At 31.9% G+C, this 24,609-nt stretch overlaps 3 protein-coding genes across 3 annotated transcripts; all 3 read left to right on the forward strand.

Annotated features, from left to right (window-relative positions):
* The first annotated feature begins 399 nt into the window (after positions 1 to 399).
* Positions 400 to 3,855, forward strand: LOC11415812 (CBS domain-containing protein CBSX6). Its single transcript, XM_003624093.4, has 2 exons — positions 400 to 1,275; positions 2,746 to 3,855. The coding sequence occupies exons 1-2, from the start codon at positions 935 to 937 to the stop codon at positions 3,671 to 3,673; spliced, it is 1,269 nt and encodes a 422-aa protein (XP_003624141.2). The 5' UTR covers positions 400 to 934; the 3' UTR covers positions 3,674 to 3,855.
* A 10,707-nt stretch (positions 3,856 to 14,562) lies between these two features.
* Positions 14,563 to 17,222, forward strand: LOC11422563 (auxin efflux carrier component 5). Its single transcript, XM_003624096.4, has 5 exons — positions 14,563 to 15,381; positions 15,489 to 15,574; positions 15,700 to 15,857; positions 16,657 to 16,733; positions 16,914 to 17,222. Exons 1-5 carry the CDS (start codon positions 14,684 to 14,686, stop codon positions 16,984 to 16,986), a joined length of 1,092 nt encoding a protein of 363 aa, XP_003624144.1. The 5' UTR covers positions 14,563 to 14,683; the 3' UTR covers positions 16,987 to 17,222.
* A 3,004-nt stretch (positions 17,223 to 20,226) lies between these two features.
* Positions 20,227 to 22,652, forward strand: LOC11409693 (provicilin). The gene is made up of 6 exons (XM_003624097.4): positions 20,227 to 20,578; positions 20,712 to 20,887; positions 21,193 to 21,273; positions 21,368 to 21,697; positions 21,799 to 22,102; positions 22,312 to 22,652. The coding sequence occupies exons 1-6, from the start codon at positions 20,278 to 20,280 to the stop codon at positions 22,512 to 22,514; spliced, it is 1,395 nt and encodes a 464-aa protein (XP_003624145.3). The 5' UTR covers positions 20,227 to 20,277; the 3' UTR covers positions 22,515 to 22,652.
* The last annotated feature ends 1,957 nt before the right edge of the window (positions 22,653 to 24,609 follow it).

The following is a 24,609-nucleotide window of genomic DNA, read 5'->3' on the forward strand; positions in this document are numbered from 1 at the left end:
GAAGATCGTTGACGGAATCAACAAACAAAGCCTCTCGCGTAGATATTGGGGACGCATTGGTAGATATTGTCTGAAGAAGATGAGAAGTCTTCACAATGTTTCTCTAAATTGGACTAGCAGGAATAGAAACTGGGCCGCTCATACCACAACAAAATGGACTGAGAATGAGCCCAATAGGGATTGGACTTGTAATTTCCCCACCCACATTTTTAATCATATCCAAAAAGATATGAACTGTATTTCTTCTTTCTAATAGAATTCCCTTTTGAGTAAAAAAATTATATTTTTTAATATGTGTGAAATGTCCAAAACGTCATACAATTTAGGACGAATGAAATAATATTTTAGAAAACTTACTTGTGAAACATAAAAATTTGAGCACACAACCCAACTTGGTAGACACTAGGAGTATGCCTTATGGTGCATTGTATTCACAAATTCACGTTCACATCAGAGAACACTGACTCTCACGCACATTCTCTGAATCTCTCTCTGTCTTCTATGTCTATCTATCTACTTGGTCCACAAACCGCATAACACTTTTGTTCTTGTTCTTTTTTGATCCATCCAATTTCGTTTCTTTTCCTTTTCCTTTGTTTCAATTCGCAACAACATCCTAGTAACAATCTTCTCCTAAATCAACGCACTTTTCTTCAGTTACTTCTTCGATTGATGGGCTATAACCTTGTTGTTCTTCTTCTTCCTCCATGGCAATGCAATTGCAAATCTCTTTCTCTCTTCCTCTTTTTCTAAACTTGATCCTTCATCGACCACCCATTAACGCCCTTCATCTTCTCCTCATCTTTCTCCATACTCTTTTATAGCCATCAATCACTTTTTTTCACCCACCCATCAATTTTTTTTAATCTTTTTTATTGATTCAGTGAAAAAAATTGAATCTTTTTGGTTAATTTGAATACCCTTTTGAATTTTAATGGCGTCTGTATTGGTTTACCATGTTGTGGGAGATTTGACGGTTGGAAAACCAGAGTTGGTTGAGTTTCATGAGACAGAAACGGTGGAATCTGCAATAAGAGCAATAGCGGAATCACCGGAAGGGAGTATACCTGTTTGGAAGAAGAGATCTCAAGGTGTTATTGAGAATAGTGATATGAGACAGACGAGATTTGTTGGTATTCTTAGTTCATTTGATGTTGTTGGGTTTTTGGCTAAGAGTTCATGTTTGGAGGATCAAGATAAGGCTTTGAAGACACCTGTTTCTGAATTTGTTGTGAGAAATAATTATTTGCTTAAGTTGGTTGATCCTGGAACAAGGTTAGACAATTTAGTTTTTGCTTCGTGCTAATTTAATTGAATTTCAATACATGCTTTAGCTAGAGTAGATTAGGATATTTGAAACATCTGCATAGAGTAGACACTGCACGTAGGCATCGATTATAATTTGAAAAATGGAAGTGATTGAATCTAAACTAGACGTGTTGGTGTCTGACACCGAGTACGGTGTCATGTTGTCAATCTGAAGTGTTTGTGCTACATAGATTAGGATCCTATTTGTCCACCTAGTTGTGTCTGTTGGTGTGGTTTGAGAATTTAAAATTATACCTTTTTTTTTTGTGATCTGCGCTGATTTGTAGTTAATATAGCTTTGCTTTAGCTGGTGTGGTGTGTGCTGTTTGGAACATGAGGACCTGATACCTTTAATTTTAATATTAAGCATTGAGATCTTAGGTGCCAGTTTATCTTATGCTTTGGTATCTTATATGTCATAGTGTCTAAGACATCAAGGAATGAAGATTGCCTGTATACCAATTATTTCCTTAGTTTGAGTGAGTGTTGTCAAATTTTGCTATGTCGTCATTATAGCTGCTATTTGACAACATTGGTTTGAGTCTGAAATCCAGAGTTCTGTCTAGGATCTGTCCTGTCCGTGTTAGAATGATCACAACAAAATTTAACATATCTTCGTAATTATAATATTTTTTGGTGCTAGGTTACCAAAAGGAAAAGGGATGTTTAATGCATGTTTAGTACCTTTGAACTCAGGCCTTGTCATAGGGCCACTTTTTCTTCCTAATTTATGATTCTTTCTGTTTTTTACTTTTCACTTTTCTGTAGATATTGATTATTCTTTATCTGTCTCCACAGAATCTGGGACCTTATATATGATCCTAAATAAACGTTAGCCTAAAAGTCTTGAATCTGTGGCTACCGTTCATTTTTTAAGAACAGAACAGAGGTGAAGCATTTTTATATAAAATAAAAAATGCATAATATGTTATTGTATTTATCAGATATTAGGATAAGCAAAAATATGATAAATGTTGCTCTACGAATGTGTGGTCATTCTTCTTATCATGACAAAAATGAAGTAAAAAAGAAAATGGTTTGGCGATGTTTGTTGATCTTTAGAAACTCGATGACTAAGTATAATGTAACATGTTTTAAAATGTGTTTGGTAATGATCACTTAAGTTTGAAAAGCTAGTTCTTGTTTGATTAGTTTTTAAAAACAAATCCAGTGAAAATTTGGTTTTGAACAAACCAGGGCATATCTGAGTCAAAAGTTTTTTCATTTCCCTCTTTATGTTTTCACTCTATCATAATTTCAAGAGGCATCAAAATATAAGGAAAGTCATTTGATGTATAAATAATTTGAAAAATTTAGGCAATATTATTTTAAAGCTAGTTTGAATTGAAGTGTTTCATAACTAGTTTTGATTTGCACAGTCAGTTTTCTAATTTGCTAAACACACTCTAAATATAATATTTATTTCCTCTGATTAAGGTTGATAGATGCACTGGACATGATGAAGCAAGGCGTGAAGCGTTTGCTTGTTCCTAAGAGTATTGTATGGAAGGGCATGAGTAAGCGTTTCTCAGTTATCTACCACGGCAAGTGGCTCAAGAATCCCGAATCTCCTAGCAGCAGCAACAACAATCTATCTGTAAACCTAAATGGAAACACCTCAGCTTCTATTCGTGATAAGTATTGCTGTCTCTCCAGAGAAGACGTACTCCGTTTCATCATCGGTTGTCTTGGAGCACTAGCTCCGATCCCTCTCACTTCCATCGCTGCGCTTGGAGCAATTAATCCAAACTACAGCTATATTGAATCCTCCACTCCCGCACTCGAATCAACTCAAAAGGTTCTTCAAGATCCAAGTGCAGTTGCAGTAATAGAAAGCATGTCAGACGGTCAGTGTAAAATCATTGGAGAAATTTCAGCAATCAAATTATGGAAATGTGATTACTTATCCGCCGCATGGGCTTTAGCGAATCTCTCGGCAGGACAGTTTGTTATGGGAGTTGAAGATAATGTTACCCCAGGGTCACCTCCTGATCTCTGCATCAATCCTGGAGCAGATAATGATTTGGTTAACGGCGGCGGTGGTTCGAGAAAACTGAAGAAATTCAGCAGCAGGAGTATTGGATTCTTTAGTAATTCTCCAAGCAATAGCTTTGGTTCGAGGAGCATGTTTCGAGGTAGAAGTACGCCTTTGACATGCAAAATGACCAGTTCATTGGCTGCAGTCATGGCTCAGATGCTATCTCATAGGGCAACTCATGTTTGGGTGACTGAGGATGAGAATGATGATGTTTTGGTTGGTGTGGTGGGATATGCTGATATATTAGGTGCTGTGACCAAACCACCAACAATCTTCATTCCTGCTAATAAACCTATTGAAGAGTTTGGTAATGAAATTCAGTGTTGAATTTTGTTTTTGCCTTAAGTTCTTTCAATGAGAGTGCCTTTAGCAGTTGTTACTTGTTTGGTGCTAAATTATATCTCATAATACATTCAGACTTAAAATGAGTTTTTGTTGTTTGCTTCCAGACAAGTTTTTATTATTTGATAATGGCAATAAAATGGAATAAGTAATGTTTGAATGTGCTATGATTGATGCAGGGAGAACATGAGAAAAAAATAAGGAAAATGGAAAAAATTATTACTGTAGCTTCTAGAGTGTGCCATGATCGTGATATTTCAAAATTTCCACACTATTTTGGCGGCTTACATGTTTGACTAAACTATGATATTTCCTACCCAATTGCTTGCTGGCCAAGTTGTGGACATGGACCACCAACCTTTAGATATCACTTTTTTCAAGAGGCCAGATTTGGCCAATCATAAATAAAGATTAGTATCTTTAAAAATAACCAGAAGGAGTAATTGTTCCTTAATTAGTGCCCCTGACTAGCTTTTCCTTATTATTATTAACAGTGGTGATGTAAGGACTCCCCTCAAATCTCAACCTGTCTTTTGCATTAGAGAAGACAACTAACCTAACAAACACATGCCGTGGTTATGATGTTTTCTTAAACATTGCAAGTTTTGAGGAAGATTATGAAGTAGCTTCAATAGCTATGAAGCACAGATACAAACATGGACTTCGAACACGATACAAACACTAACACGTCGACATTGCTAATATTTGAAGAAATCATACAATTTAATGTAAGGAAAATACTAACTTGTACCCTAAAGATACAAGATAAGGATCTAAAAGTGAAATTAAAAAATGAATGTTGGTGTCAGACATAACATATGTTATTGTCAGACATGACATGTGTCTGACACCAGGACACATGTATTGAAATATAAATATAGATTATTGATCGATTAGTGAACTATTTGGCTAAGATTTATTAATTCAATTATTCTCGAATTATGCACCAATAAAAACAAAATAAATTTCTCCATCTGAGCCTTCTAAAATCTTAAACAAATAATATACACAATGTATCATTGACAAAATTGTTAGAATAGACAAATAATTGCTCTTGAAGTATGATTATGGTTAAAACAAAAGAGAAAAGGAAAAACAAAAGAAACAGGAAAAAAATGAGAGCTACTACACTCTCAAATAAAAAGTTCCAGCTGCATCACTCCGAAGAAAGTTGAAAAGATTTGTTGGAGGAGACTCGTGACAAAGAAACTCAAAGTTTGATGAGACACCAAGCTTGGTCAAAAAGTCGGCATATTGATTCTCTTCCCGAAGGGTGTGATTCATCGTAACATTTCCTTGCTCATATAGCTCTTATATATCTTGAATCAAAACAGCATAAACAAGTATGATTATGGTTGAGAAAAAAGAGTATGATGGTGGTTAAAAAATTAAGAAAGAAATTATTTATTAAAAATCAACATGTTAATAATGTAAAAGAAAACTATATATTTAATAAAATAATGTTGTGATCAATATTTTTCTAAAATTATTTAATGTCTTTAGGGTGCTGGTAATGTCTTATAAGAAATGTTGATGATGACTGCAAACTTTATGTCCACGTGGTCCATTGGGTGCTTGTACCCTTTTGGTTTCCATTCCAATCACTCAAATGACAATTTCAATAGTCAGATATCAATTATGATGAAAATTTAATTTGATTTAATCACACAGATCTCAAATTAAAATTTAATGTAAAGGACAAGTCAACCGTCTGATACCTGATTCATTATGAGTCCAGCTTAACTTGGCCTAATCTTTGAACAACCTAACGTGTGATCGCAAGACAAAGTAAAGTTGTAAACGTTTGAGAATTATTGAATGTAAATGTTTCTACTCGTTTACGTACAGTTACAGGTCTCATCAGAACTAACTTATTATTATATATGGTCGATATACTTGCTAATGATACGAGTGTCCAGTATCGATTAATTAAGGAATCAAAAGTTTAACTTCTTTTTTGTTTGACAAAAAAGTTTAAATTTTACACGGTCTTGCTAACCAGTGTCCCAAGGGTAATGGTTAATGAATTCTTGTCTTAAAAATGTAAGATGTTACACTTGACCAAGTAATGATTATATTACTTATTTTAGTTGTTTAACCAATGCCCTTGAGAAACTAGTTATCATTGTAACACTCTAATCGTTGTGTTATCTATTTTTGATTTATTTAGAGTCTTTTATATGATTTTAAATAATTTTGGCGGTTATGTGGTGTGATATATACTTATTATATAGTTTATTTTTATAATAATTTAATTAAGTGAGAAATAATAATTATTTTGGTGTTTGGGGAGTTAATATAATTTATTAGAATTAAGAGGGAGTTAAGTGTAATAATGGGGAGTTGAGAAGAAGTTAAGAAAGAAAGAAAAGAGTCAGAAAACAGTTTACGTGAAAACTGACAGTTTTGGGAAAAAGGGAGAGAAGAGCAAGTAGGAGCCAAGAACCTTTTTGCTGTGCATTTCTTCTGCAATTTTTAAGGTAAGGGTGAAGTTTGCTTCAGTAGTATAGATGTTAATTTCTGATTTTGAGTTTAACAGAGTTTTTGGTGAGAATTGAGATTTTGGGTTTTGTGATGAAATGATGATTTTAGGGTAGAGATTGTTGTTCTGATGTTAGAATTAGGTTCTAGTTGTAGACAGCACTTAGTTTTACATCTGTTAACTAATTTGGGGAGTGAATTGAAGAAAAATGAGATTTTGGGGAAAAACCTGTTTTCTACCCGTACAGAAGTTCATCGCTCGCCTCGCGAGTAGCTTGTGCTCGCCACGCGAGTGAGCAACTTCATAGCTCGCCTCACGAGCAGACCAACTCGCCATGGCGAGTAACCCAGATCAAAACTTGATTTTTGAATTGTTGTTATAAGATGTTTTGGGATAGTTTAATGTGCCTAAATGATTTTAAAGAGAACTGGAGCAAGTTTTAGGGTAAAAATATGAATAGGGAGCTTAGAATTGAAGTTTGAGTGAGAAAAATGTCAAAACTCCCAAGAGCCCCATATTCTCACTCGCCTCGAGTTCGCCTTGAACTCGCCGTGGCGAGTAACCAGTTTTGTGAACTCGCCATAGCGAGCAGATGTGCTCGCGAGGCGAGCTACCCAGTTTTTGTGTGCTGATTTTACTTATATGAATGGTAGTGATTGATGTTGTTGTTTGAGCATAGTTATATTTAATTGTGAATTATTTTGGATTGCTGGATTGCTGGTTGTTGATGTTGTTGATGCTTGAATGTATGTTATATTTATTGAATCATACATGTTGTGTAAATTGGAGTCATATGAAGAATGTATGCATGGTCAAGTTGTATGTAGATATACACAAGTAGGTCCACAGCATATGCATAAACAGCGGGAGGACTCATGTCCTGGAGCACTAGTTGTTCACAGCGGTGAGGGCTTCGGTCCTGTTTGATACCACATGCATAACTGCATTATCGAGGGGTCTTAGTGGTGTTGTCATGTCATGCATGAGTCTTGTTGTTGGTTGTAATTGTCATGTTGATGATGTTGTTTGATGAGTATATACTTATACATGTATTATGATGAATTGATCTGATGGTGATGCTGTTGTTACTTTGTAAAATATACATTTATATTTGCAAGATGATTTATTGACGTTTATAGGGTGTTAGATTCAATTGATGATTTTAATATTTATATTTATTGTTGTGAATCTCACCCCTTCTGCTTGAAAATGTTGTCCTTCCTATGGGTAACTTGCAGGTGATCTTGAGTAGTTGGTGGTGGCTCAAGTGTCGTGTCTAGGGCTCTGATACGTGGGATGAGAATTATTATTATTATTGTTTTTCTTTTCTATGTATCAATTTTTGGAACTTGATGATGTGGCCCTATGCTTGTTGGATTTACTTGATGAGGCTTTTATGCCAGGATAATTAGATGGAGAATTTAACCGTTGTTGTTGTTGTTGTTGTTTAAATGCAAATATTCCGCTGCATAATTATTGAGGTTTATGAAAGATGTTTAATTAAATAGTTTCATATGCTATTTAAGAAATTTTGATATGTAGTGTAGCATGCCCGTTTGGTGCTTAACTTTGATGAATATGTTATATTTAATTACTTTTGGGTAACGGGGTGTTACAATCATTCTCCAATTTTATATAATAATTCTTTAAAAAAAGTTTAACTTTTATATAAAAATTGATGTATTAATTATTTTGACGAGTATTTGATTTGTTTTTTTTTTTTTTTTATATAAAAATTTATTTTTTAAAATGAATAAGTAAGGTTGATGACATTTGAACTTGAGTCCTATATATATTATGCAATGTTTCTCCCAATTGAGATATATTCAGGATGACATATTTGATTTGTTTTTAAAAGCAAAATTTTCGGTTATGAATTTTTTTTTAACGAATTCTTTAACCAATGCTTTTACTTTTTAGGACATTCTTTTAGCATGACTCAAATAATTAACATTACAATGAACATTAATCGTGACATTCATTTAAGGATTTTATAAATCGTACACTAATTGTCTGACATGTGGAATATTATCTCTGCTCCTAATTATAAATAATTTTGTTAGGATATTTTTATTTTATTGTAAAGAGTCTAGCAACGAAATTCACATTCACTAAGAGAGCAATTTAATATACTTTTAAATGACTGAAGACAACTTTTTTTATTGAAAAATCTTAGCATTTCAAGCTTTTCAAATCGACCACACACAAGGCGGATCCATGTGTACTAGGATTGGGGCTAGGCATGACAACAATGTGGGGTTGAGACGGTTTTTGCCTTCCCCATCCCTGGATAAGATTGTGTTCAGGGTATCATCACATTCGTTTTTCAGCAGAGTGAAAAATACAACCTACCTTATCTGGTGGAGTTTAGATATTTTGGCCTGCCCCATCTTTACATAAATTTGAACCATATTTTGATCTTTTTGTTTTTTTTAAGAAAAAAAAAGGCTAAAATCATGTTGTTTCTATAATCTTATTTTTTAAAACAAAAATATATAGAGAAAACTACTTGTTTAAGATTCACCTTAAATATAAAAATATGAATATGATTTAAGGCTTTTTAATTTAAAAGAGGTAAAAAAAAGAAATTTTGACATAAGTGGAGCAAATTCACATATCAATGTCCCTATTATCCGATCCACTCTGTCTTTTGAAATTAGGAAAACATAAACCCAAACCCAGTCAATTTTGATTTTCCTTGTCAAAATCGAGGTAAGTTCAGCCAGATACTTACAACTTTATTCCAAAAAAGATCAAACAAAAAAGATTTTTCAAGACTCGAACCCAACATCAACAATTATTAAGCTTCAATGACTAGAAACTCAGCCACTAAAAATATTTCTTTAAGTCTTGTCCAAAGTATTTTCTTGCATAATAAGGTTATCAACTAATGGAGAATGTCGGTAACCAACTCCTTCCATTTTAAAACCTAAACCTCCAATTACACTAACCCTCCCACTTTAGAAGCTTTGAAGAAAGAAAGTAAACTGAAAGCGCATACAAAACATCTCTGAACAGAACAAGACGACCTCCTATAAAAAATGACGAGATTTCCATCAAATAGGTGTTTCTCTCCTCAAATTATTACCATCAATTAAAAAATCAAAAGTAATTAAATGTTGTATTTCCAACACTGCAATTAAGTATAGTCGAGCTGCCTTTAAGTTTGTAGCAAATATATTACTAATTATAATATAGCGTTATACTAACAAGTGATTTAAGAATATTTATTCAGGATTAAAAAAGAAAATAATTGTTAAGTATTACATACACAAGTTTGTTTTCCAAAATTTGATAAGTTTTATATAGACAAAAGTTGTTTTCCAAAAACATTCAATTTGATAAAAAATAAAAAAAAAATTCAATGTTTGAACCTCTCAAATAGAAATGTCTCTCATAGAAAATAGAAAGAGATTCACGGGTTCATTAAAAATACAACTAATTAAAATGAAACAAAATAATTTATATATATTTTTGTTATTTTATGTTTAATATAGTTTAAAAATCTTAATTGGAGTTGGGTTAAGGGGAATGACTAGTCTTCCACATTGTGCAGAACCCGATTCCTCGTGTATTCCGAGGGAGAAAAAAAAACTCCAAAAGTTTTAAACAGAAAATGTTTATTTATTTTTTTTTGAAGAAAGAAAATGTTTATTTTTTTAAAATATTTTTATATTGACATGCATATAAATTAAATTTATGTGGTACCCAAGTTCTTAACAAACTCATGATAGCATTAGCCATTAACAAATAGTAGAAGTGGTATACATCATATCATATATGAGTAATGGTTCATTAATAGCCAGCATTCTGCCAAAGGTGACGTAGAAAGTAGGTTTAAACTCTTCACTCCACTATTATATAATTTATTTATAAGTTTTTGTTTTATATAAATAATATAAGAGACATCATTGAATGATAATAGCAGAATATTCATGTGGAAAAGTTGAAAAGATTAGATGCCCAAATAAACAGTAACAACACGTACATACTAATTTCATTTTGGATGTAGACTATTCGAACAAGAAAATTAGATTTCATTGCATCCACTTATTAAGTAATAAAAAAAACCAGACAAATTCTTATATATAAAAAGAAGAAAAAAAAACAAACCGGACATTTAAAATCATTCGGATTTGAAAGCAAACTGCACTGGAGTTGGGTTAATTTTTCCATGTACAACCTTGGTGACCACTAGTTCAACCTATTGGGTGTTTAAACGTGTGTCCGTCTCATAGTTAAGAACCCCAATGTTTAGTTAAGTCAATAAATTATTGTTTGATATTTTTATATATCAGTTGCAGGGCCGTTTTTATGATTTTAGTGGTCTGGGGCGAATCTACAATTTGGATTCTAACTAATAAATATATATAAACATCAAACTTGATACAAAAAACTAAGAAATATTTTTAGGGCTTAATTGAACCCTAAAAATAAATTAGGGTTCAAATTTTATACTTAATTTTTGGGGCCTAAGGCAGCCGCGCTCTTCACTCTGCAAATACGGCCTTGATCAGTTGTTATTTATAATTGTTGTGATTATATTAGTTTCTTAGGATGCTCAAGATTATATTAGATGGGGGTTATGGTCTATTTAGAATACTATATGCTGAGTGTAGACTATGTGAAGCAAGCAAAAAATGAAAATATTATTTTATTTTTCTTAGATATTTTTTTTACTCTCTTGTTATTTTAACTTAGAACCCTAATTTCTCTAGTTTTTTTGTGATAGGTTTTAGATCCTATCATGTGACATCAAATAAATGTTGTGAAGTGTGTTTTTTGGGTAAAAAAAAAGACTTAAGAAAAATAGTAAAATCGATTAATTAATGACACAGCCTGATATTTGTGTAAAAAAAATAACCCTCTGTTTTTTTTTTTTTTTGAAAAATAAAATAAAGAGAGTAAAATACTATTGTTCTTTGTATAAATATGGTGTTCCAATAACATAGTTGACGAAATATACTTTTTTTTTGTGGTATCTACAAGGATGATGAAATACACTAAAGAGATTAAAAAAAATGATTTAAACAATTTTAAAAACTAATTTTTTTTATGTTCATTCTTGGTAGCTATTACACTTACCGATTTTCTACTAATACAAGTTAAGCATATCATAAAATGTTATTTTCTTACAAACTATATATATGTTTGATCTTGTGTTGAGGTCTACACTATAAATAACTTGAACAAGAAGAAGATGATGAAAGTTGCACAAATAATTCTAAAACGTGTGTGAGACACACTAAACTTTAGGTTTGATTCGTCCCTACCAGTTTTATCAACTGGATGCAAATGATTATATTGTCAAATCTTCTTCGAAATACTTTGAAATCTTTTACGTGACTTGTGTATTCATATCATGCGTATCTATCAATGATAATTTACAGAGTAAAGTTTCTTCGGTCCTATATTAAACAGTAGTGTTTGTGTACGTTAACATTAAACAATCCTGCATTCCAATGCTCATTCTAGTGCATAAAGCTACAAATTGGAGATGGACATGTGAATGAATTCTGTCCATTGACACGAGAGAAGAGTGAAATATTCTTGACCCTTGAATAGAAAATAAAAAAGATTTTAATATAAAAGATGGAGGGAAGAAGTTTAAACTTGAAATTTGAAATATACATATAGGAGAAAAATAAAAAATAAGAGAGAATTAATTCCCATGGACTACGTCCACACAACGAATTTATATATAGGCGATTCACCTATAGAATTTATAGGCCATTCACCAAATACATGCTATATAACTCAACATGTAGTCATTTGATTAAGGAGACAAAACTTCAAATCAATCAAACATGTACTAGCATATATATTAGACAAAAATATCAACAACTTAATTTGCATGAACGTCACTTACACCTCACATATAAATTGGAATAAAGAAGAGACATATTTGTTTGAATTTGATCACCCCATGTAAATGTATGCTTCCACTTCATTTCTAATTCATTGGTAACCATGTATATGGGGTACGTACTCACTTAGCTATCGATAAAGACCGAATTTTGAATTCTATGTACAGAAATTGAATCTATTCTCTATATTCTACATATATCTCATCAAGCCATTTGGTAATTCATATCCTCCAATAAGGACAAAAAAAGAGAGCATTAATACTAATTAAGGCCAAACAAACCATACTTAACTAAAGCTAATTAATTAATTGATATTTTTAGTGAATTTTGAATGGTGTATATTTCGGGAACATCAACAACTACATATATGCATGGTGCATCCAAGCCCTAAGATAGGTACTACAAGTGGCAGAAAATATATATTTAGAAATTAAAAATTCAAAGATTTATTTATTATGTGATTGACTAATTGATGCTCAAGCACAATACATGTTCCACTTTTATTTGTAAAGTTTTTCTGACTGAACTTAAATTAGTAATTGATTGGTGTTGTCACCTTCTAGCTGATGATAAAAGTAATTAATAGTGGTGACAGTATCAATCACAATATGGAATTTAGGATGCTTGCATTATTTGCAAACTCAGTATGTGTTTGCTAAGAATATTAGAATAATAAGCCAATAGTTAATAAAATTCAAATCCCAAAAACTATTTGTGAAGGTGGTGAGTGGACACCAAGATATGATCCGTTTTAATAGTAAGAAACTTACGTGGTCTCTAAATTCTAACATGTATGAATAAAACCTAATAGAAAAAAAAGATAATTAATTTTGTATGTTTAAAAGTTTTTTGGCCACAAGCAACTAATTAATGTTATAAATAAAAGAATATTTAAATATCTATAAGATGATTAAAAAAACTCTTAGTGGAGTACTATTGTGTAGCTAGCTGCACCTCATTCTTAATTTATTCCGCACATAAAAAAATTGCTGACCACAAATATCACAAGGTGGCAATAACAACCACACATTTGCATGCACTAAGACATACTCGATCGTGTCACACCTCAGGAATCAATATATCTGCATGGAATCCAATTCTCTGAACGTCCACCAACCCATCTCTATATGTAAATTAAATAATTTCATCAGTGATATAGACAATTCTAAAATAGGAAAATTGACATGTTTTGGTGCATATTAAATTCTCTTATTATACCTTCTTTCACTAGAAAGCTCTTTCATTGTTTTTAATATAGGGAAATTGACATGTTTTGGTGCATATTAAATTCTCTTATACCTTCTTTCACTAGAAAGTTCTCTCATTGTTTTTAATGAGATTGGTAACCGTAAGTGAGAATATAATGCAACACACTTTTTAACACATTCTCTTTAATAGATATAAATTTAAATGGATTTCACTAAACTATGCAAATCTCACGTAAATGTAAGTTAGTGAGATCCACATAAAATCAAGCCAATTAGAAAGAGTATGTCGGGAAGAATACATTAGAGAGTGTGCTGTTAGCATAATGTTTTAGAACACAATATAAAAGTTTAGGATGTTTTTGCAGCTTAATTGTGATTGCAATATTGTATGACTCATCACGATTTGCAATAGAGAATTGGAGTTGAAAAAATTAAATAAATAAATTTGCCTCTAATTAATTTCATTAAATATATGTTAAGAAACTTAAGTATATTGAGGATCAATTTCATTTATTTTTGTCTTTAATTGATGTTGATCATTCAAATTACGTAGTTGTTTTTATATGTAATATTCTATAATATTTCCAATATAATTTCAACCGTAATTTACAACCCGGTCGATCACTGGAACAAAGGTTGGAGTTAAGCGCGGAGGAGGACCAGGGCAGTTCTCCCGGATAGGGGTCTTGTACCTGCAAAAACACCAATACTCAAATCAATTTTTGAATCAGATAGGTGATAGGTTTAACATATTAGTTGCGTACATTTTTCCTATAACAAAGGTCCATTTATATGTAGATTTCAAAAAAGATAAGGAAAAACTTATTTAGGTCAATGAGGGATTCATGTTGAGATTGATGGATCACCCTACGATCTTCATCATATGGCGCTCAACTGTCGAGAGATTACATTCAAGTATGATGATAGTGTAGTGTCTCTCACGCATGCCCTCACAGTAATGTCCATTTTGATTGGGTCTGACGTATGCCCAATCGAGAATGAAACCCTGAGAATTGCTCTTCTCCCTTTCAAAATTGCTCATTCCCTGAGAAATACCCAACAATATTCAACGTGAGTTAAGCCACGCTCCACATTTTTTAACGTGAGTTAACTCAAGTTGGACATTTTTCAGCGTGAGTTAACTCACGTAGACACGTGAATGAGCAAAAACAAATGGGAGAAGATCAATTCTCTGTGACCCTTCTCTAGTACACGCACCATAAATAAAATGACCTCAAAGGAATAAACTTATTGCTTTTGTTTGTACAATTTTTGTCCTTTTCTAAATGTTTGCGTATAAATACTTAAGATCAACTTACTATAGTGTTATATCATGCACTTTGCTTATAGCCAACAAGCTATAAGTGTTATGCAAGAAATTGGAGGTTTGAGATTATAGAGAAACCACACAAAAGAAAAGAAAACTAAAAAAAAAAAAATGATTGGGTGGGAAGACGTGTACAAAGTTATTGTAGCAGTGGTGCCACTCTATTTTGCACTAATATTAGGCTATGGTTCTGTAAGGTGGTGGAAAATTTTCACAAGAGAACAATGTGATGCAATAAACAAACTAGTTTGTTACTTCACATTGCCACTCTTCGCCTTCGAGTTCACCGCGCACATCGATCCTTTTAAGATGAACTTCTTATTTATAGGCGCGGACACTCTATCGAAGCTAATCATTGTCGCGGTGATTGCCCTTTGGGCTAAGTGTAGTAGCAAAGTAAGTTATTCTTGGTCTATAACAAGTTTCTCTTTGTGTACTCTAACAAATTCTCTTGTTGTTGGAATACCAATGGTGAAACCTATGTATGGACCTATGGGTGTGGATCTTGTGGTTCAAGCTTCAGTTGTTCAAGCTATTATATGGCTCACTTTGCTTCTATTTGTGTTGGAGTTTAGAAGAACGGGAATAGAGGGGACTATAACCACTTTGAAACCGAAGGCTAGTAGCATTAGTAATGTGACATGTGAAGGTGAAGAAAGTAAAGATGTTGAAGCAAATAACATAGTAGAATATACAAGTAGTAGGCTTCCTTTCTTACAATTGATGAAGCGTGTGTGGCTCAAACTTATAGCAAATCCAAATTCCTATGGTTGTGTCATTGGCATTTCTTGGGCTTTCATATCTAATAGGTATTCAAATTCTCTATGTATCTATATATTTCAAATGTTATATATAATATAAATATGTATGTGATATTGAGTGTGATGTGGTCTCACATATAAATATATACATGCAGGTGGAATTTGGAATTGCCAAGTATGGTAGAAGGGTCTATATTGATCATGTCAAAGGCTGGAACGGGCACTGCCATGTTTAGTATGGGTAAGCTTGCTACTTATATATGATTAATTATTTATTATTATTATTAAACATGGTTAGGGCGTTTTGCTATATATCTTGAACTTTTGGTTAGGGAATTTAGCTATATATGTGATGTGTTGATTCAGGTATTTTCATGGCACTTCAAGAGAAAGTGATTTCTTGTGGACCAAGTTTGACTGTATTTGGTTTGGTTTTAAAGTTCATCGCTGGACCTGCAGCAATGGCTATTAGTGCCTTCATTGTAGGATTGCGTGGTGACGTTTTACGAATTGCCATCATTCAGGTTATTTACTTTTGTATTCAATCAAAAGCCATATATACTAACACACACACACTAAAAGAAAAAGAAAAATATATGATCGATACAATAGACAAAATCATTTTTTTTATCTTCTAGTAAAGACAAATCCTCTTTTGTTTTTGCCAAAAACTATTTGTGAAGCTCGTAGAGGCAAAGAATATATTCTCATTCCCTACCATCCAAATCGACTTAGGATTCTCTCCATTTAGTACCTTCTATATTTTTTTCATTTGAAAAGATAAAGATACAATGAAGTTTGAAAGAAAAAAAAAACATAAATAATTCATAGTTGTCGGATTCACTTAGTGGTGTGACCTACTATCTACTTTTTTATTTTTTTATTTTTTTTTATCTTTTACTAAATGACATTCTTCATTTACTTTAAGCAAATAGAGATGATACTTACTCATCCAAATCATTCATATGATTCAACTATTCTAGAGAAACTAAAATAATAACAATTTAACAAATCTTTTGTTAAAAAAAAAAAAAGAACAATTTAACGAATCTCTTAGCATCACGAACTCCACCATAAGACAACTAAAGATCTTGAGAAGTCTAGGGAAACACCGAAAGCAATAACAAATCAAAGCACTATAAGTTTATGTGTCAATTTTTGTGTACATCTAACAATTAACTCATTCACTCTTTCATAGTTGATGTAAGACCGATTATTCACATAATCACATTTAAACCTAAAAAGACCTTATTCGAGAAATCCATAAGTAATAACTTTCCTTATCTAATATATTTATTATTTTTATGATTTTATCTATTGCAGGCAGCAGTTCCACAATCCATCACATCATTCATTTTTGCTAAAGAATATGAACTGCATGCCGAGGTTCTTAGCACTGCGTAAGTTTACAATTTCTGCAATGTTAAAGAATGCTGCTTATACAATATACAACATTTTTACAAATTTTGCTGAATATGATTTTTTTTTTCTTTGATTACTGAATTTGTTAATCTAATAGTAATATATAGTAATGTAGTGCAGTGCATGTATATTAATTTTCAAATGTTTGGTCTCTGCAGGGTAATCTTTGGAATGATTGTTTCGCTACCGATCTTAGTAGCCTACTACGCAATATTGGAGTTCGTTCATTGATTCATAGAGATACCATTTTTGAAACTTAAGGGGGACAATCGAAAGTTTCTTTTTCAAATTGATCAACTAAAAAATCCAGTAATCCAAATGCATCGTGGATATATGCAAGTGCTTGAATTTATTATGATTGTGATTTATGTTAGGTAGTTGGTGAATTATCCCACTAAATGTAACAAAACCTTGAAACCATCGTTATTTAAACAATTTATATTTTTTAATGAAATTTTATGAGATAATTAGTTGTTGTGCTGTGCACCAAAAAGTATAAATTCTTATTTGAGGGATGCTATTTATCCCAAGAAAAAAAGTTCCGAAATCATCCCAACCAGGTTCTATCCGTTGGATGCTATGTCTCATGGAATACATGAGTTGTGTGATATATATAAAGGTGGCCCATGATTTTTTGTTAAAATAACATCGTGATTTTTTCGGGACACATATTTTCTTAATGTTCTTTTTTATCGGTTCATAGGAGAAACGATGCTTACTAATCCGTAGTTTTGTCGCTACGACTACTTGAGTCAAATTACTTTTATTTTTTAAGGAAAACGATTGAGCCAAATTACTTGATTGGTAAAAAAGTATAAATTTTTGTATATATATATATATATATATATATATATATATATATATATATATATATATATATATATATCCAAACAAATTAAATCATAAAGTCATCATATGTCATGTTGATTCTTAAATCAAATCCATGAATCCGTTTTTAAAAAAAAAATCATACCCACCAATATTATCTTTCGATCTAAAAATTGAATTTTGAGCTTGTTTATTTAAGAGAAGTCTATAAAAATATATAGAAAGGCTATGCAAAGTTTCATAGCATTCTAAAGAAGGCTCAATTTATTTATTTATTTTTTACTTTTTACTTAAACATGCAAAATTGCAATTTTATTCCGAGTAACCATATACTCGGATCAAAATTTATTCCCTACACTTTCTAGCTTCTATATAACACCATAACTATAAGAACCTTTACCATGGACTTTATTGCATGAGGATCTTAGGGTGATAAGGAGGCCATTTGGAGTTTCGGAGAAGAATTTAGGTTAACAAATAAGGGAGAAAGAATTGAAGTTAACATTGAGGTGGTAAGGGAGAAAATATTAATATTTAAAGAACCCCTAGATTTTTAAATTGCAATTTTGTGGAGTTTTTCAAAAAAAAAAAAAAAGATTATATGGATATATATGTTGAAAGATGATTGAGAAATTTCAGTTTTTAATTTTTCATTTTCTGGATTTTTTTTAGGAGGAATGATGAATAAAATGATGAACAAGATGATATTTTACATTTACAATTTTTATTTTTAATAAAATTTAACCAAAAAAAGTTTAATTTGCTGATGTGGACTTGCTGCATTCGCTTTAAAATAACCATATAAGCAATGTTTAATAAGGTTGGATGGAAAGGAGTACTGATGCAAATGTTTGTATTAACTTGGTAAAAAAAAAACCATAAAGAACAATTACTAAAAAAAAAAAAAACCATAAACAACTAAAAAAATTTAAGTTAGTTGTTTATAAGGTAAAAGCTTATTAACAAAAAAGGAAAAATAAAATATTGAGGAACATCTTGTTAAAAAAAAATATAGGCTTAATTGCAGTTTTTACCCCTTATGTTTCAAGAAGTTGCGATTTTGGCCCCATAACAAAATAAAATACAAAAATGCCCCCTAAGTATTGCCCTTTTGCAGTTTTGGCCCCCCAAATCAATTTTGACCAAGTCAAAGCTAACATGAACGCCACATGTATTTTTTGTTTAATTATTAAAAAAGCAAAAAAATTAATTAAAAAATAATAATTACACACGTGACTTCCACGTGTGCATTAACTTTGTCAAAATTGACCTAGAAGGCCAAAACTGCAAAATGTGCAATACTTAAGAGGCGATTTTGTATTTTATTTTATTAGGGGGTCAAAATCGCAACTTTTTGATACATAGGGGGCCAAAAATATATTGAGGAACATAAACCTAGAGTAAAAAACGAGTATCTAAAATAAAATTCTCCTCATATTAAGCGGTTTTTCTAACCCTCAAGTAAAATTCTCCTCATACTATGATTACAAAATCGACCATTAGATTAAAAGATATAATAATATAAAGGCTTAAATGCTCTTTTGGTCCCTTAAGTATTTATTTGGTATCGTTTTGGTCTCATAAGTAATAAAAGGTCCGTTTAGGTCCCTTAACTTCATTTAAAGTATCGGTTTGATCCTTTTTGTTAATTTAATTCAAAAAAACGTTAAGTTTAGGGACCAAACTATACTAATTAAATAAGTTAAGGGACCAAACTAATACTAATTAAATAAGATAAGGGACCAAAATTTAACGTTTTTTTGAATTAAATTAACAGAAATGACCAAACCGATACTTTCAATAAAGTTAAGGGACCTAAACGGACATTTTATTACTTATGAGACCAAAGCGATACTAAATAAATACTTAAGAGACCAAAAGAACATTTAAATAAATCATGTCTACAAAATTTTATAATAATAAAATATCATTTGATATGTTAATTAAATACGTTAAAATTAAAGTCTTATGAACTTTTAAAAAACAAGTTAATTTTAACGTATCTTATTCACATATCAAAAGATTTTCGACTAATCTAAAATTTTGTAGACATAATTTATTTTATACTAATATCTTTTGATCCAACGATTACACAATAAATCCCTAAAAAAAAATGATTACACAATAAAAAATTATCAACGGTGTCATATGGTTAAGTTTGATACCGTAATGTGAATTGGTCATGTCCCATACATAAATATATATTGGACACGAAAAACTTCATTTGAAACACACAGATAGTTTGTGGTGATAAAATAATTATTAGTTGTTCAACGTTGTTTTGATTTGATTTGATTTTTTTCTTTCTTGGTTCTGTCGATCAGCACCATAGAAGAGTACTAACATTGATCTCTAGTATTCTCTAGTAACTTGTCATTCATTCATACGCCCAAAAATTCAACCATTGGTGAGTGATAAGGTATCCCTTTTCCAAAAGCATGTCCAGGTTCATTAAATTCAAACAAAAATCCACCACCATAAGTTCAGTACCACGGTTTCTTTTCATTTTTGCCAACTCAATTGTGTTCATTTCAACACACGTCAAAATGCATGTCACGCCATGGCCAAATGTTCGTGCATGTAATCAATCATATAACTTTCATTTCAAACTTTATAGCTATAAATAGTACCCTTTCATCTCAACACTCATCATCAATAGCTAGCAAATTAAGTGAAATTATTTCAAAAATCAATATGGCAATCAAAGCTCCTTGTTCACTTTTGATGCTGCTTGGAATTGTATTCCTAGCCTCAATTTGTGTCTCTTCTAGATCTGATCAAGATCAGGAGAACCCCTTTATCTTTAACTCTAACAGGTTTCAAACTCTTTTTGAGAATGAAAATGGTCACATTCGTCTCCTCCAAAGGTTTGACAAACGTTCCAAAATATTTGAAAATCTTCAAAACTACCGACTCTTGGAATATCACTCCAAACCTCACACCCTCTTTCTTCCACAACACAATGATGCTGACTTCATTCTTGTAGTCGTTAGTGGTAATTAATTATTTTGCTGTTCATTTTATTTTAAATAATTTAATCATTATAGAAAAGTCTATATATTGAAAAGTGACAAGGTCTTTTTAAATTTTTTATAAAGAATGACATTTCTTATTTTACTTGATTGCAGGGAAAGCCATACTGACGGTGTTGAACCCCAACAATAGAAACTCCTTCAACCTTGAGCGTGGTGATACCATCAAACTCCCTGCTGGAACCCTTGGTTACTTGGCTAACCGAGATGACAACAAGGATCTTAGAGTCTTAGATCTTGCCATCCCCGTTAACAGGCCCGGTCAATTTCAGGTAATATATATGGCACTTGTATTTTTTCAATGTATCACTCTTAGTTTTTTGGTATATATATCATAGTTTTAAACTGCAGACTACAACCGCGTATATATAACAATTTTAATGGTTTCTACAACATCAAACTAGAAATTGATGTCTGTCGCATTTTCAAGCATTTTATCTTAATATAAATATTCACAATGTAATTGTAACTGCATGTTCAATTTAAAAACATCTAAACATGCATGGTAGATGTTTTTTTTTTGTTCTACTTTTTCATCTCTTACCTTTGATTTTTGTCTTTGAGTCCTTTTCAACAGTCTTTCTCATTGTCTGAAAGTGAAAACCAACAATCCTTCCTCTCTGGATTCAGCAAGAATATTCTAGAGGCTGCCTTCAATGTAAGTATACAACAGATACAATTTATTTAGTATATACTATATGGTTTTATTTAATGTGTGTAAATATTTACTTTGTCCTTGTTACAAAATACAGTCCAATTACGAGGAGATAGAGAGGGTGCTTATAGAAGAGAATGAACAAGAGCCACAACACAGGAGAGGCCTTAGGAAGGATGAAAGGAGGCAGCAGAGCCAGGAAGCAAATGTAATAGTAAAAGTATCAAGAGAACAGATTGAAGAACTGAGCAAAAATGCCAAGTCTAGCTCCAGAAGGAGTGAATCTTCTGAATCTGAACCAATCAACTTGAGAAACCAGAAACCTATCTACTCCAACAAGTTTGGCAATTTCTTTGAGATCACCCCAGAGAAAAATCCACAGCTTAAAGACTTGGATATATTGGTCAATTATGCGGAGATTAGGGAGGTAGAGCGAAAATTATCTTAAACGATTATTATTAGTTTAAGTGACACTAATTACTATCGTTAAAAATATTTATGAATTTATTTGTTCAAATTTAATTTTAGGGATCACTTTTGTTGCCACACTTCAATTCAAGGGCCACAGTGATAGTAGCAGTTGAAGAAGGAAAAGGAGAATTTGAACTTGTGGGTCAAAGAAATGAAAACCAGCAAGAGCAGAGAGAATATGAGGAAGATGAACAACAACAAGAAAGAAGCCAACAAGTACAAAGGTATAGGGCTAGGTTGTCTCCAGGTGATGTTTATGTAATTCCGGCAGGTCATCCAATTGTCGTAACTGCTTCTTCGGATCTCTCTTTGCTTGGATTTGGTATCAATGCGGAGAACAATCAAAGGAACTTCCTTGCTGGTATACTGTATTCTCACTCAGTCTCTTTCTGTATGGCCTAATTACAATAGTTTCCTACCAAAATTAAATTAAATTGAATGTAGCATATGTTAGTAATTTTTTATTTTTAATGACATGTTAACATTAATTAAAAGATTTGCTTCTACTTAATTGAATAAGAAAAAGCTAATTAAGATATGTTTATTTTTTGTGTGATTGGAAATTTGAAGGTGAGGAGGACAATGTGATAAGCCAAATAGAGAGACCAGTGAAAGAGGTAGCATTCCCTGGATCAGCTCAAGATGTTGAGAGTCTACTAAAGAATCAGAGACAATCTTACTTTGCAAATGCTCAGCCTCAACAAAGGGAAAGGGAAGAAGGTCGAAGCCAGAGACAAAGGGAGCCTATTTCTTCAATTTTGGGAGCTTTTTAATGAGTGATCAAATGTTATGCATGTATGCTGTAAGGAACTATAGCTCATAATGAGAAAAGAATAAAACGGCATTATCTTGTAACTAGAGTTCCTCCTTTCTACTATGAATAAATTAATCAAGAATAAGTTTTGTGCCTCCTCCTCTCTGCTACTGTTTTTTTTTTAATACTACTCTCTGCCACTATGAGAATGAACAATATTTTTCCCTACTGAAAGAGTGAATAACTTAATCAAGCATAAATGGAGGATATATGTCCTTAAAGTATATTTTAGTTAACTTGATTATAGATTTTCTACTGTTGGCCTGTTTGCGATTTTAAGACACCTAATAAAACAAGGGCCAAAGCCACAACAACAATCCACCACTTGGTGACCAAAACAAGAAGCACCAACTAGGTAAATTACAAAAGAAGCAAACTATAACTAATTGAACATAAAATATACAACAGTCACAGGGACATCACTACAGTCTGGAAAAACTAAACCACTAGCAGAAAAAACCGCAGACAAAAGCTGTCACAGACTCACTTCCAAATGATTAAAATTAAACCGTTGCCAAAAATCAAGAGAAGCTGGAATATCACAAGTTAGCAATTCATTACAGCCACATAATTGTCGTTTATGCTTTTTGACTTCTAGTGGTTTCAACTTTCATGTAATAATCAGCACAATTGTGTCTAGCTTACTGCATTGTTATGGGTTTAGTGGCTATGTATAGGGTTGTAATCTAGGCTTTTCTAATCATCCTTTACTTACACATAGAAACTCTTGAAATCTTGTTCTTACAATTTCAATAAAAACTATGTTTCTTTACTCCTTTTCTTCTTTTTACTTTTGATTTTTCTCATCACTATGATAGTGAGTAGTTTCCAATTTGTCTTCGAATTATGGAAAGCAGTTCATGTTGAGATATGTTTGCTACAAGTTAGTTTTAGAAGTTACTTAGCTTGCAAGTAACTCAGTTTTGTAGTGTATCTCAGTTTGCTATATATAGCAGTCTTGTACCAAACCATATTCAATAATGAGAATAAATTTTTACCTAACAGTTCAATGATGAATTTTCATAATTCAATCTTATTATTATTATTCAAGCAATATTTTAAAAATGAGTATTGCTATATGTGCCGAGCGGATAGCGAAACAATTTTAGCCAATAAACTTGCTTGCCGGCCGGATATAATGGGACAGTTTTTTTTTTTTTATGATGTCCAACCATTTGCGAATTCTCATTACTATTTTCTGTTCTTTTCCTATCACGGTGTTTTTTAAACCAATTTTTTCAACCATTTGCGAATTCATTTCTTCGTGATGCAAGGTATCAAAACAACAACTTCCCCATAAACACTTCTTTTCATTTAGTAGAATCCACAAATCTTGAATGAGAATCAGTATCAACACATTTTAGATGCATTTTCTGTAGTCAAACCATCCTTCTGAACATAAATGAATTTATTTACCATACATTTAGTATTCTTACAAGGGATCATTTTCTCTTGATCCACTTTAGCATGTTTACACGACGAAAAGTTATGACCAATGTTATGATATTGCAAACAAGAAAGTGACCGATTTTCATATTCAACATTAACAAGGAAAACAAATACTTCTCTTTCATCCCGCATTTTATCTCTAGAACAAAAAGAAATGTTGATGAAATTTTTTGATTATAAGAATTTGAAAACACAGATTAAGAACCAACTTGTGAAATTTTTTTCTGACTTCCTAACAAAAAAAAATGATGTGTCTGTCCTTTGTTGAGATTTAATGATCAAAATGCCTATTATAAATATGACCGACCTATGTTGGCATCTGATAAACATTTTTGTATTACTATTATAAATATAAACTACTCGAGACTAACACGGATATATAAAAAGACATGTTTGCTGAACAAGAGTTTGAATTAGAATCACTTTTTTATCCGTTAAGTCTTGAATAGATTATGACAAGTCTCTACCGCATGTGTTACTTTCGTCTATCTAATTTAATGTAATTTTATCTTAGTATTATTTTAATGTTGTATTATATTTTTCAATGAAATTGCATTCCTAGTTCATTCTTCATCGTATTTTAATATATCACACATCAACCTTGT

This window comes from Medicago truncatula, chromosome 7 (genome assembly GCF_003473485.1).
Source record: "Medicago truncatula cultivar Jemalong A17 chromosome 7, MtrunA17r5.0-ANR, whole genome shotgun sequence".
Taxonomy (NCBI): Eukaryota; Viridiplantae; Streptophyta; class Magnoliopsida; order Fabales; family Fabaceae; genus Medicago; species Medicago truncatula.